The sequence below is a fragment of the Vulpes lagopus genome, chromosome 4, assembly GCF_018345385.1.
Source record: "Vulpes lagopus strain Blue_001 chromosome 4, ASM1834538v1, whole genome shotgun sequence".
Taxonomy (NCBI): Eukaryota; Metazoa; Chordata; class Mammalia; order Carnivora; family Canidae; genus Vulpes; species Vulpes lagopus.
This window is the reverse complement of record NC_054827.1, coordinates 97,759,822-97,774,140: the sequence shown is the minus strand read 5'-3', so window position 1 is coordinate 97,774,140 and position 14,319 is coordinate 97,759,822. Positions and strand designations below refer to the sequence as shown.

The window sequence follows — 14,319 nt, the reverse complement described above, 5'->3', positions numbered from 1 at the left end:
AAATACGAGAAACACCGTCATGGATGACTGTTTGCCTGTCTGGCTTGCTTTCCCCCACCTGTTCTCAATTCTCCTGGCTGTTCCTCATTAGCCTCCTGGGTGCTGCTTGCATGTCACCATGTAGAGGCCAGCCCAGCCAGACCCTGGTGCTGCTCCTTGCCAGCATGAATCATAAGTGTTTTCTCCATCTGTTTGTAGACCAGTTTATTGCCATCTGCCCTCCTGGAATGGGCTGACAGAGGTATAAAGGATGAAACAGGGAGGACCCTGTCTGCATAATGACCCAGTCCCCAAGGCCAGTCATTGGATCCATGTTCAGTAAAAGTGCCAAGCTGCTGATGCCCAGACAGACCAAGAGCCGTGAGTGGCCTAGGGGTGATCCCGAGCTTTCCCTACCTTCTGCTGCTCTAGGCTCCTTGGTACCAGCATCCCATCCTACTGGATGCTGTAGTTGTTTACGGCCTGACATCATTGTAACTAATCTATAATTACACCCTATAATTGCCTCCCAGAGCTGCAAGCATAAGGACCCTAAAAAGGATAAGCCCCCCTGTGAGGGCCCAGGGCTTATTAGAAAGCAAAGGTGACTTTGAATTTGGGTTCATCCTCCCCTACTCCCACCTCAGGCCTAAATTTAAGAAGACACAGATGACAAAAAGAATGGATAAGAACAAACATAATAACTTAAACATTTCAAGGGTAAGCATTTGGCATGTGCCAGGCACAGTGCCACGATCTGGTTGCATGTGACCCCATGGTACAATCACCATGTGTACCCCACTTTGGGGATGGGGTAGTATATTCATTTCCTATGGCTGCCATAACACATTACCATAAACTAGGTGACTTTAAACAACAGGAATGCACTTTCTCACTGTTTTAGAGGGCAGAAGTCTAAGATCAAGGTGTTGGCAGCTCACTCCTCTGCTGACTTCTGTTCCTTCTGACAGCTCTCCTGGCAGGGGGGTGCGGGTGGAATCTATTTCATGCCTCTCTCCTAGTTTCTGGGGCTGTCTACAATGCTTGGTGTTCCTTGGCTTTTGATGTATCACTCCAATCTCTTCTGTCATTGCTTGGCCTTCTCTTCTATGTCCTTTCCCCTTCTTTTCTAAGGACAATTGTGATCTCATTAAAGATCCTTACCTTAGTTATATCTACAAAGACCCCTTTTCCAAATAAGAAAAAGGATTTGAGGATTCCTTGGTTCAAAGCAGTAGGACTTGAATGTGTTTTTAGGGGGGCACTCTTTACCCTACCACAGAGGTACTTACCTGAGGCTGGATCATTAATACACTGTGAAGATAGTTCTATGCCTCATCCGTCAGACTTGGCACACCAAACTCTTCAACTCAGCACCCAGTCACATAGAAATGAAACCACTGTATTTAATGCTGGACTTTTCAAACATTTAGTGACCATTGTGTATTGTGAAATTCCTAGAGTGGACTTAGCATGCATCATTTCTCAAAACTTTTTTGTTGACAAGAGTTTTTCCTCTGAGAACAGATTAACAATGTATTTAATTCGCTTTTAAAACAACAAAAATCCTGTTCCCAGTGTAGCCTCACTCCACAGCACTGCTCTGATTTTAGTTGTCTTGGTGATTACTGACATAAATAACCTATACGATTTTTTTTACTGTTTCTTGATGTATCACATTTAGATTTGATCTGTTATCTCCCTGCCATGAAATTTAAGGATTTACCTCATTCCTACCCCTCCCCTCCTCTCCTCCCGAATTGATGGATGTATTATTCAAATTTTTTTTTATTATCCTTATAACTTTAACCTCATTTAGACATTTCCTTTGTTCATATGTGTGTTCCTACCATTTTCTTAAATCTACATTCTCTACTGGGGCCATGAGTCAGTTGTATGGGTTTTGTCCTTAACAGTGATTCTAAACACTGACAACTAACTAGTGTGCTAGGGTTCACATGACCATGACTGTGAAAGGATTGCTTCCATATGCCAGGGCCTGTGCAGGGATTTCATTCCCTCCTGCTGCCTCATGGGGTTGTTATGAAAGATAAATAACATAACATACAAAAAGCCCCTTAATCAGTGTTTGGCTCAGAGCTCTTCCCTGATTGCTCATAGTCTTGTAGCATTTTAGTTTGCTTCAAATTTAGACCCCAGTTTTTTGCATGTCTTCTGTTTTTCCTGGAGTTTCTAATTGCCTCTCTTTTTCCTTTTAACCAAAGAATTGTATGTGCCTTTACTGTGTCCTGAAGTTTATTCAGCCTCTTAATCATACCTCTGATGCATGGTACTCACTTTCTTAGAACTATCCCCCTGTGAATCCTGCCTCGGTGGTCCCCAGGTCTCTGCTTCACTCTCCTGAATGCTCTTCATTTTTCACTCACTTCTCTGACTTCTTGTTGTTGTTGTTTTTTTTTTTTTCTCATTTTTGCTGCAGTTTGAGAGCTAAACTTAGAAGACTCTATTTCTTTGTCATCTAGAATCCTGTGTGATTTATGAGAAGTCTAGTGTGTGTCCCAGCCTTATTCCCTTACAGGTAACTTGGTGTTTGTTTCTCACCTCTTTAAGAAGTTTTGTGGTATCTTTTTACCCAGTGTTCTGACATTGCAGAATTTCTCACAGCAGGAGCCTTTACTCACTACCCTGCCCACCTCTGTGCTAGCCCATTCCATGTTAGTCTCCTGTGTTTTTTTATTCTGACATATACCATTTTCTTGTTTCTTTGGTAATTTGTTCTCTTCCCTCTTTTTCTGTTGTTTTGTTTTTTAAACGAACTGAAATTAGTTAAATATTGTATCACCGGGATTGGTTCCCTGTAACTCTGAACTATCATTTGTAACTTGTAGATAGGTTTGGGAAATGATGGTTTCCTCTCCTACTTGATTTTGAATTTCCCCCCTCCAACAAACGCCCTTTCTTCCTCCCAAAAAAAAAAAAAACCAGAAACAAAAACAGAAACCCGTAAAATGAATGAGAACATATACAATCACATATATAGCTCTTAGTTTCAGCATTACTAGGAGACAGAGAACACAGCAACATTCATGTTTTAGAGCTCTTTTGATGTTCCATTTTTCTGGGATATTTACTTGAGTATATTTCTAGCTTTTCTGTGGAATTTTTGTTTGGGTAATAATACTCTCCATTTCTAAATACTATTTTTTGTTCTCTGCACTTCCTTTTGATGGTGTCATGTTTGCTTTATGCATGAATTTTGTCTGAAATTTCTCAGAATACTAATTAGAATTTTTAGGTTGACATCCTCTTCTGTCTCCTGACTTCACTCTTTTTCCTCTGGAGTAAGCTTGTTTTGTTGCTCATGGACTTCTCCCTTTCATGCTGTTGGTTTTCATTGGCCATCTGGCCATCCTTGGGTGTTTATTTATATTTAAGGCTGATGTGCTCATTTAGGGTGGGTGGTATGGATTTCCTCTTCCAGGTAAAGGTGGGCCAGCTTCAAGGACTGGCTGTCGGCTTTAGGGCCAGAGTTGGGGAGGGAGTGGAAGGTAAAGAGTTGAAAGGGTGTCTGTGTGGCCACCCTCAGTGCCATAAGGGCTGCATTCTGGGATGCCAGGAGCCTCTGCTGGTTCTCTCTGATCAGCTGATGTTTTTTTGGAGGTTTTCTGTGTGTGTGTGTGTGTGTGTGTGTGGTTTAGAGTTTGCCAAGGTAAATGCTGGCCCTGTTCCTTGCTCTGAGCAAGGGATGGGCTAGAGGTAGGGAGGTGCTGATTGCAGCCTACTTTTGTTACCTCCCTCTCATGGAGTGTTCTAAGTAGCCATCCTTGTCTGTCTCCAAGCTTGGGTCTGCAAGAGCCTGTTGTAGTCTCCTGCTCTGCTGTTGCCTGTTGGCCGCATTGGAACTGCTGTAAGAGAAGAAAATTACCTGGTCTTGGCGCGTCCCGTTATAAATGAGGAAACTGAGGAGGAGTGAGAATGGTGGCAGACCATTTGGGTTTGGGAATTGTCTCTTGGCCCTCGAGGGTGTGGGGCTCTGGAGTGTGGTTCCTGTAGGGCTAGTGTGGGTCCTCTCCCGCGCTTCTACGGTTTAGTCCTGGTTCCCAGTCTTTGATTCTGAAGATGGGCCTGAGCTCCCTACAGGCCAGAGCCAGGGGATCTGCACAGGCTGTTGGGTGGCATGCTCCCTGGCTGGCACCACCACCACCAGAGGCCTTGGGCCCTGCCACCACATTACCCGAGATGCTGCCATTTCATCTGCTGCCTTCCTTGGGTGCTGGCTGGAGGGCACTCGCAGGGCATTCCTTTGCCCCATGGGTTTGTTGCAGAGGGAGGGGAGGCAATTGGGGTGGGCATGGGGGAGCGGGCTTGCAGGAGGGCAAGGCCAGGCGGGTACTGACGCTCGGCCCCTGTCGCCCGCAGGTGAGAGGCCCTTCGCCTGCAGCTGGCAGGACTGCAACAAGAAGTTCGCGCGATCCGACGAGCTGGCCCGGCACTACCGCACACACACCGGCGAGAAGAAGTTCAGCTGTCCCATCTGCGAGAAGCGCTTCATGCGCAGCGACCACCTGACGAAGCACGCGCGCCGCCACGCCAACTTCCACCCGGGCATGCTGCAGCGGCGCAGCGGGAGCTCGAGGACCGGCTCCCTCAGCGACTACAGCCGCTCGGACGCCAGCAGCCCCACCATCAGCCCGGCCAGCTCTCCATGAGCCTGGCCACCGCCCCGCCCCCCGGCAGCAGCACAGCCCCGCCCAGGGCCCCGCCCCCTCCCTGGGGCTGGCCGAGGACCCTCCACCCCCACTACAGCCATGAGCAGATGCTCGCCCTTCTATTCCTGATGCCGTGTCTTTCCCTTTTGTAAGAAGAAAGAAGAGAGAACTTTATGAAGTCAATAACAATAACACAACAATTTCTTCACCTCAGGTGTCAAAGTAAATTTGTAAAAAAAAAACAAAAAATTTTCAAAAAACACCATTCATAAATTGCACAATAGACATACCCACAAAGGTGAGATTCAGTGGTGTTGAACCCCCCCCCTTTCTCAGGGATGGACATGTTCCACAAGGTCAGTGAGGACACCCCCTTCCTGCCGCCTTATTCTGTACATAGATTTGCACTCTGGAGTTTTCTGTTAGGTTCAGGGACACACTGGGGACAGAGACAAGCAGTGCAGGTGCAGCTCAGCATCCAGCCTGTGGGTGAATTGGTCGGTCCGTCCTGCATGGATGTGGTCACTGACACTTGCTTTCAGGCCATATTCCTAAGCTGAGGGCCTCCCCACCAGCCTCTGCCCCAGCAGCCCGGCCGGGCTCAGGACATAGATGTTCAGAGGGATGCCTTAAGCTGTACCGGGCAGAAGAAGCACTCCACCTGGGGAGCCCATTTCCCTCTCCCTGCCTCCAGGAGCTGCCTTCTGGGCCTCTCAGAGCCCTGGAAGCAGAGATGCAAGCCCTGATTCATCAGCCTGCTGCACCACCTAAAGTCCGTCGTGAGGGGACCTTGGGGCCATGTTCGCCCTGCCCTTGGCCTGCTTGAGGTATGTGCTCCACGGAGGGACACCTCCTATCCTGTGTCCTGCAGAAGACACATGGGGACCTCTCACTATTTCACATTCTCTGACTGGAAAGTAGAGCCTGGGAATCCCGGTCTTCTTCAGAGATGTCTGCAAGTGTCTCCAGTCCCTGTGTTCTCCTGGACCGGCCCTGCTACCAAGACACCTTTGTTTGGAATAGCAGGGAAGGTTGTTGGGCCCCCTGGCCAGAGGCCCAGTGTGTGTGGCCGTGCATGTGGCAGTGCTTGGTGCTTCACAGAGACTGTTCTGTAGCAAGAGACCGGAACATTGTGACTTGGAACTTTTCGGGAGTGGTAAAGCAGATGTAGTGGGAAATGCTGTTGGAGAATGTGCATTGTTTCCTCCCCAGGGAACACCAGACAGAAAGTTGTGGGAAATACTTTGCTCACACCCACCATGTTCCCAGCTCAGAATTAGCAAACCTCCAGCTTCTCCATGAGCTTTGCACGCCCTGGACTTCTCCTGTTGCCTCCCATAATTCTCCTGCCTCGGCGGCCCCAGCCCATACCTGTCTGTGGCACCTCAGGGCTGTGGGTGCTCCATCACCAGGTTCTGCCGGGGAGAGGAGGAGCAAAGAGCTAAGCACTTTGTCTTGGAGCCCCAGCTTGAGCCCAGCTGGGGTCTGAGCCCTGGCAGAGCAATCAGGCTGGGCTCCAGCGTGCTGCTCCTCTGCAGACATTTGGAGGTTCCTCCTCAGTGCTGCTGTCCAGGCACTGCCCTTCCCTTCCTCCTCAGAGTTCGGGCCTGTAAATACAAGCCCCCAGGACAGTGTGTGTGTATGTGTGTGTGTGTGTGTGTGTGTGTGCGCGCACGCGTGGGGGAGGGAGGGGGAGGGGGGTTTGGGGTGGACTCGGGGTATTTTGCAGAGACCTCTGCTCTTTTTGGTGAGGAGGAATGACCCTTGGGACCTCAGAGGGCTGTAGATGGGCTTCCTGGGCCCAGAGTGCCTTGGTTGTGGCCATCCTGCTTGCACCCTGACCTACAGGGCATGGGGTGCAGCACAGAGAAGCCCAAGGGACCCCGGCCTGGCTGGTGCTAATCGCCCTTGGCTGCAGCTTTAGGCCAGCACCCTCTGTCCATAGTGACCACAAGGATGGCAATCTGCTGTCTGTAACACTTGGATGCCCCTTTCTAACTCTACTGTGTGTCACCTAGGATTAGCCAGTGGCATGGTGGTGGCTTCTGAGTAGCATGTTAGGTACCAAGTTGGACAGTAGCATTGTTACTGCTGTGGGTGGAAGCCCACAGGGATGGGGGTCAGATGCAGGGCTGACTGCCCTGGCTGCTGTGTCCCATTTGGGCTGCATGACAGCCCTGCTTGCGTTTGATCTGGGAGAGAGGGTAGAATATCCTATAGAGACCTGGACAGAAGAGCACCCTGAGTGCTTGGGGTGAAAGATCTTCATGCCCAGTTCCAAAGTGAGGCCTGGAAGGCCCTCGGAGGCCCCTCCCAAAGTTGTTTCTGTGTGAGGCATAGAAAGCCACACTGAATACATTTCACGTCTCAGGAACTCACATTCCAGGTTCAGGAATTTTATTCCAAAGTCCTTTGGTGTGCTCACCGTCCATGGGTCCCCGAAGGCAGGGAGAGGGAGCTGTGTATCTCTGGGAGGCCACACAGTGCTATCCCCTGGAGGAGCCAGGTTTCTCCTTGTGATCTGCCCACTGGCATCTCAGAAGGAGGGTTTCTAACCCCACATCTGTCTGCACATAGGAAGGGGAGTAAGGACTCTAAACCCAGTCATCTTGGAATAAAAGAAGAGCTGGTTTGTTTTAGCGGCGGGGTGGGGGGTGGGGGAGGGAACACGGGTGTTTGCTGTTTCCAAAGAGAGCACTTAATTTAATTTTTCCTCTGAATGACCCAGGGCTGTTCCGTCTGATAGATGGAAAGGTAACATTGCCTTAAAACAGAAATATGCAGGCATTGGCTATTTTTGGCAAATGAGTGTGTCTTCATTCCCAAAGTGGTTCTGATATAATAGCAGGGTGCACTCCTTCCACTCTGGGCCTGGCTTGGGAGGTGGGGCACCTGGAGGGAATTCCCTTCTGGCATCCCTGGGCACTTGGCCTGGAGCTTCCATCAGACCATCCTGACTCATCTGGGGCTGATATTCATCTCACTTGAAGGGTGGGAAAAATCCATGAGCCTCCAGCGAAGTTTACATGGGCTCTCACTGGCATCTGATCATCATGAAATGAGTGCTCGTGGAGGGGGGTGGTGGGCCGCGGAAAGCCACCTCCCTTGGGCCCTCACTGAAAGCAGTTATGTGGGGCAGACCTTCCTGAAACAGCCTGCATTTTCTTCTAAGATGTAGAATGTTTTCCCAGCCTGGGTCTATTTCAGGGTCTTTCATTTTTCTGGTTAATGGCCATGCTTGCTGGCTTCAATGTGATTGAAGAACCCATAGGACTCCTAGACATAATAGAGAAAAATCAAACCTTTATTTTGTAGCAGACTTGTTCTCACAGGCCAAGGGGGCAGAAATCTCAAAATGAAGGTTGCCTGAACAAAGGGAAAGTTTCCTCCAAAAAGTCCTAAAACCATCCCTGGACTCAAGCATCAGGGGCTGCTGTTTAACTCACGTCCCAAAAAAGAAAGCCCCTTTTTGCATCAGCCACATTTGGGGACCAGTTGTCGGCTCCCCCACAGGCCCACTGAATCCTACAGCCATCCAGAAGGAAACCTGAACACAGATGTCTCCACGAAGGACCCCGGGGTCCTCTTCTGTAGGGTGCTATGTAGGACCAGGCAGTGATGCCCTTGATGGGAATGTAGTCCTGGAGGTACCTTACCTGCCTCCCACCACACCCCCACAAATGGCACTGGAGGTGCAGGACACCACCCACCCTTTATTCTGAGGTCATGCAACATGGTAGGTACAGCCACCAGGTGCAAACGTCAGTGGGACTGGGTCCCCAGATCTCACCTATGCCCTGGGTCACATCTTAGACCAGTGGAGAGTGACTTGGAGGTAGGGACAGGCAGGCCACAGGTGGCCCCCAGCCCACTTGTTGGGACATGAAGAGAGGGTTGGTGGCTTTCTGTGGTCCCAAGTGAAGTGTGGCAGAACTGGGGTCTCCAGTCAAGCTTTCTGCCGTCCAGCCCAGAGTCTACAGAAGACCCAGCCTCCTTTCTTGCCAGAAGCAGGTGCTAAGATGGACTGCACAGGGTCATAGCACACTCCCTAGGGACTTCATCCATAGTCTCAGTGAGCAGGAGTGCCACCTAACAAGAAAGTGTGATCTGAGCAATAGCCTCCCCTTGTTATTTTGACTCCTGGTTTGGGCTGTTTACAAGGATCCTTGATTATTTTGACTTCTGGCAGGTATCACTGATTTTTTGTTGTTTTTAAACCCTTTTGCAAAAACTCAGTCAAAAACAGTGCTGGACGATATAAAGGGTCTGATGTAGCGGTCACATCGAAGACAGAGATGCTTCGTTGGTCACCCACATCTTCCGCTGCCCAAAGATTCTATATGTGAGTCTAGTGACCATATTTTCCAAACCTAAAATCAAGGGTGTGGGTTGATGCTTTCTGAATGCAGGATTGCTCTGGGAGGAGCCAGCTCCTCCAGCTGACATTCCCAGTTCTGAGGCTTGGTTTCAAAGGTTTGTCCAAGACACATTCCAGAGAATTTTGTACCAGAATTTGGATGCACAATCCAGCTTACTACTACTGATAAATGCCTGAACGTCATTTAGGGCAATGCCCTTTCCCCACACACTGTCATGTCCCTTGTTGGTTTGAAGATTGGATTTGGTGGGAACTGTGAGCCCTGGATCCGTGAGGGCAGAGGCGTGTACCTGTATGGCCTGCACTGACCCCCTGGAGCAATGTTGGCCTTGAGGTGTGGCCAGCTGGCCCTGCCAACCTCTCCACTTCTTATGCAGCTTTAAAACCTTACTACTTTTATTTAAAGATGAACAAGAGGAGAGTGGACCACATGTACAGCTTGCTCCAGGGGTGCGGGGGCATTTTCCTAGTGACGTTGACAGGATGCTGTACATGCTCATTTAGAAACCCAAGGATGTGAGCTGAATGCCTGCAGGACAACCACAGGTCTGGCAGGAGATCATCCCTCCCACTCAGAGCACAAGGCCTGGGTGTACTAGCTGGATTTGTCCCCAGCCCGCCCTGTGTGGGAGGTGATGGGGCCACTTCCCAGTGTGGGGAGCGGTGTGGCAGCTGTACCCACTCAGGGTGCTGGTGTGCAGGCAGGCGGCTTCGCTCCCTAGCCTCACCCTGGAGAGTCATTGTGCCTAGTGCTGAGGATCTCAAGGGCTCAATGGTATCAGTGTGAGCTATGCATTGTGGGGTGTGGGGCTTGCTGTGTTTCCACATGATGGGGAATAGCTTGTGGGGGTGTGCCAGGTGCATGAGTCAGATACTCTCAAACCCACACAAATGACCCCTTCCTCATCCAAAGCCACTGATGGAGCTTCTCTGGAATCGTTTGCCAAAATCCCAAGGCAGACTCCAAGGGTCCAAGACCATTTCCATGGAGCATACGTTTTCCTTTTCTGTAGGAACTTTTTTTTTCTTTTTAACCAGCACCACACCATGCTTCCAAAGGCCACGTTTCATCTTTCCTGGATCACTACAGTGAAGTATTACAGTTGTACAGTTCCCAATCTGGCCTTGGCTTGCTCGGATAAAACTTTGTATGTATTTTGTATGGCATAGATTCTATATTGTAATGATGTCCTATGCAAAAAAAAAATAATAACTAAATTGTAAATTTTATTGTTTTAACGTGTATGCATGTTTAGTGACGTTTACATTTTGAAATAAAATTTATGATTCATTATTTTATTTGCCAGAGTTGGTTCCTTAGAGAGGCCCAGGGTGGGGGAGGGGAGTGACCAAAATGGACCACATCAAGCACCTATATATGTATTTGGCTGAGGGGGCAGAAACCAGCCTGGAACTCTGCAGGTCTTCTACAGAAGAGGCTTTGCAGAGAGTGGCTATCCCCTCCCACCTACTCGGCCTATTTCAGCTTGTCACAGTCCCATTCCTCAACTCTACTCCCTCCCCTCACCCTAAGAAAGCTCAACCTGACAGTTGTATCCCCAAGAGCATCAAGGAGAAAGACCCTCAGGGAGGCAGTGATGGTGAGTTTCTGAGCAGGGCATAGTGACTGTCCTTGGAAGTCCCAATAAACACCTGAGCTTCTCTCCCCAGGCAGTAGCCCCATTTGTCAGCCCCAGTCACCCTAGGAAGTTCTGAAATCTGTCAGGTGCCTACCAGAGGTTGGCCTGCTCCCCTTACCCCTCTGCACAAAGTCCAAAGAATGACCTGTATGCAGCCATTGCAGTCCCTGAGGGTGGCTCTGGGAACTGACCCCAAAGCACGCTGCCACAAATGCCAGCCCAGAGCTGTGGGACAGGTCTGGGGGCCCCAGGGACTGGCATGGTGTGTGTTGGTGCCAGAGCTTGTTTACATCTCCTGTGATCATTAACCATCCCTGGCTGCTCCCCCCAAAGGGCATTTCTGCAGCAGGCAGTGTAAAGCCTGCAGCTAGTGGGAAGAGATGGGAGATGGGGTCCGAGCATGGAGAGAAGGTACAGGTGCTGCCTGGCCCTCGCAGCCCCAGCCAGGTGCAGATGAGGGCTCCATCCGGGGATAGTGCAGATTCTTAGATTGTCACCTGTCGTTTAGAGAGCACATGAAAACACGGAGAACTGTAAAATAGTAGTAAGAGACTGGCATTGGAGTTGATCAAAGGTAATTTTTCCTAGAGCTACATCTACCCTGGCAGGCATTTCCTGATAAAATCTCTTCTGTATCATAGACTAGGAGGAGGGGATGCAAAGTGAATGCACTGAAGCACAGTGGAACTGTCAGGAAACTGTCAGGAAAACAAGAACAGTTTTCAAACAGGAGTCTTTTGGTGCTTACACATTCAGAGCCCAGTCTCGGTTGGAGCAATTTTCCCAGGACAGCCGTCATTCCGCCTTCTCAGAGACCATTTCTTTCTGCTCAGGACCTCCCTGGTCGCACGCAGCAAGCCGGATGGATCCACTTCCATAAATAGTTGTGTGTTGAGAGGAACCCAAATACTTTAGAAATCCTGATGGGATGAGGGAAATGCAGCCATCACTTGTGACATCGCTACTGAGGTTTGCGAGAAGTTTTGGGTTCCTGCTGGGGTTCCTTTCCAGAAGATGGGGGCCTGGTATTCAAGGAGCCTCCATCTCAGGGCCCAGGAGCCTCCTGAGACCTTGAGAGGCCCTCAGTAGTGTAGAAAGAAGAAAATGGTCAAGCAGTAGGTTTTCCTGTGTTTAAAAAACACATGTATTAGTTTGTGTGGCATAAACATAGCACATCAGCAGTGGGGCGGGGGAGGGTCTGTGCTAATAGGATCTCAGAATTGAGCAGGGACTGGGTGTTGCAGAGTGGGCAGCCAGTCCCCAGACACTCCTTGCCGAACACTATGCATTTTTATCAGAACCTCACCTTACAGAGTCAGACTTGGGGCAGTTGTGTGAAGTATGCAGTGTGGGGAGGGTTTGCACAGTGACGGGAATGTAGCAGTTAATGTACTGGAGAACAAAGGATTCAACATGGCATCAAAGGCCAGTAGGATGACAGCAAGCCCCTGACCATAGCCAACGAGATGAAGTTTGCCTGCCCCAGGCAGATGAGACGGGCCCATCTTACCACCAATCTGGAAGACACCCAGCCTCTGGCTGGCTGGTGCTGACCTGCAGCAGGTCCTGGAGGGCTCAGGGCCTGGGAGCACCCTGGGAGTGCTGTCTTTGAGCAGGTGGCAGGAGGGGTGGCACCTGGTTGAGAGACTGTCCAAGGGCAGAGGCTGGCCAAAGCTAACAAACTACAGCAACTTACCATCATTTGGCACCAGCCCTGTAAGCAGTGACCACCGCACTGCTGGAGGTATTCAAGCAGAGGCTGAAATGCTACCTGTCACACATGCCACCAGTCAATTCTGGATGGGAGCCCAGATAGTATGCAGAACTGAGGACACAGCATCTTCTGGGGAGACCCAATGGGGCATAATCCTCTAAAGCTATCTCTTTGTGGCCTTGTCAGCCATCTTGGGGGTGTGGCTGGTGTGTGGTGGGTTGGGCTGTAGAGGGCCTTGAATGATGGGTTAGGCTGTGTAATTCATTCTGAGGACTTGGGTGGCTCAGTTCCCCCTAATCAAACCTCATGCAGCCCATGATAAAATTCCTGCCATTAGCACCACTCCCAAGGCCTGAGTGCAAAGTGGGTTGGCCCAGTGATAGCACCTGGCTTCTACTGGCAGCACTGCCACCTCCACGCTGACTTTCCACCACCATGGATCAGAGATGCCGCAGCAGCGTCCACAGGAGAGGCTGGTTTGGATGGAGCTGATGTTGGGAGCATAGGGCCCATAGTAGTTTCTGATTCCTGCTGTAACAAACCACTGCCAACAGAGCAGCTTAAGGCAGGACATATTTATTCTTCAATAGCTCTGGATGCCAGAAATCTGAAATGAGTCTGATAGGGCTAAATCCAAGCTGTCAGCAGGACTAGTTCCCTGTGGAGCATCTGTTTCTTGCCCTTTCCAGCCTGTAGAGATCACCTACATTCCTTGACTCCTAGCCCCTTCCTCTATCTTCAGAGCAACTTCTCTTTGACTGCCCACCTGCCTCTTGCAAGGAAGGGCCTTTGTGATTCCATTTAGGCCCACCTGGCAAGTCCAAGATCACCTCTCCACCTACCCCAGCCCTGGTGGCCTTCCTGCACCCATTCTGAGCCCTGGGAGAGCATGGTGGCAGCACAGGTGACAGTGGAGAGACGCAGGGCTTGACCGACCCCTATGTGGTAGGAGCACCCTGCAGTTACACGGGAAATCAAATCGCACAGATCTCCTGTCACCTGCATGACCTGGTAGTCCTTCACAGAACTTTCCTTCAGTGGTCAGCTCTGAAACCTAGAAATGACAACCATGCAAATGTTAGTCACCGCACTGTAGTTATTTTTAAAGAAGTGATGGGTCCTCTAAGAACTGCAGCCCAGCTGACCTGTGGCGCCTGGGGGGGCCTCAGAGGCATCTCTGAGCCTTCACCCCAGGGAGGTCCCTCCCTGAGCCCTGCCTGCCTTGGGGAAGCAGGCTTGGCGGGGTTCCAGTCACACTCATGAAGTTTGCATGGAGTCACCAGATGTCAGGTGCCAATTCAGTGGGAATTGTGTGTGCCCAGACACCCGGCTCCCTCGGTCTGGCCTCCGCTCCCACTCGCAGCCTCCAAGGTGACCCGGTTGGTCACAAAGCAGTGAGGAGGCTCAGTCCTCCTGCAGATCCCTTTCCCGACCGCCCGCTCCACACCCTGGATGCAGCTGGCAGAGCAACATTACCCTCATTCGCCAGCAAAGCAGCACTCAGGGACTCAGTGTGCAGCTCTACCCCTGTCCCCGTCACAGTGTCTTGCACTCCCAGCCTCACAACAGGGCAGTTAGTCATTTATTAACTCCCCCGGAACACTGGGTGAGTATCAACAATAAATAGCAGTATGATTTGCATAATCAATAGGCTTCCTCCGGGGAGTCAGCAGCACCCAGAGCCCCCCAACGAGGTATGCTTATGGATCCATTACTGCTTTTGGGAAAGGGTTACTGACAGCTGGCTCTGATGAACACCAGCTGCACCCTGTCTTCTGTCTGTCTTCCGGCCTTCCTAGCAACAAGCACAGTCTGGAGGTTTCATGGACACCGATCCAGATCCTAGGCTGGTCAGGGCAGGGCGCCCAGAGCAGGCATGGTGGCTCCATCCAGGCCTCTGCAGCTCTTTCCCGGCCCTGGTCCAGGGAATTTCTTACA

The 14,319-nt window shown here is 50.4% G+C and overlaps 1 protein-coding gene and 1 long non-coding RNA gene across 2 annotated transcripts in view; one reads left to right on the top strand and one right to left on the bottom strand.

The window, feature by feature from the left end:
* Positions 1 to 10,321, top strand: part of KLF13 (Kruppel like factor 13) — a 50,257-nt gene extending 39,936 nt beyond the window's left edge. The window contains exon 2 of the mRNA XM_041751580.1: positions 4,360 to 10,321. Within this exon, the coding sequence (XP_041607514.1) occupies positions 4,360 to 4,649 (290 nt within the window). The 3' untranslated portion in view covers positions 4,650 to 10,321. The remainder of the gene's footprint in view (positions 1 to 4,359) is intronic.
* Positions 10,242 to 13,923, bottom strand: LOC121489092. Its single transcript, XR_005987273.1, has 4 exons — positions 13,858 to 13,923; positions 13,381 to 13,435; positions 11,416 to 11,792; positions 10,242 to 11,164 (listed from the first exon to the last, which is right to left on the bottom strand). It is a non-coding gene; the product is annotated as an uncharacterized LOC121489092 (long non-coding RNA).
* Positions 13,924 to 14,319: the final 396 nt, after the last annotated feature.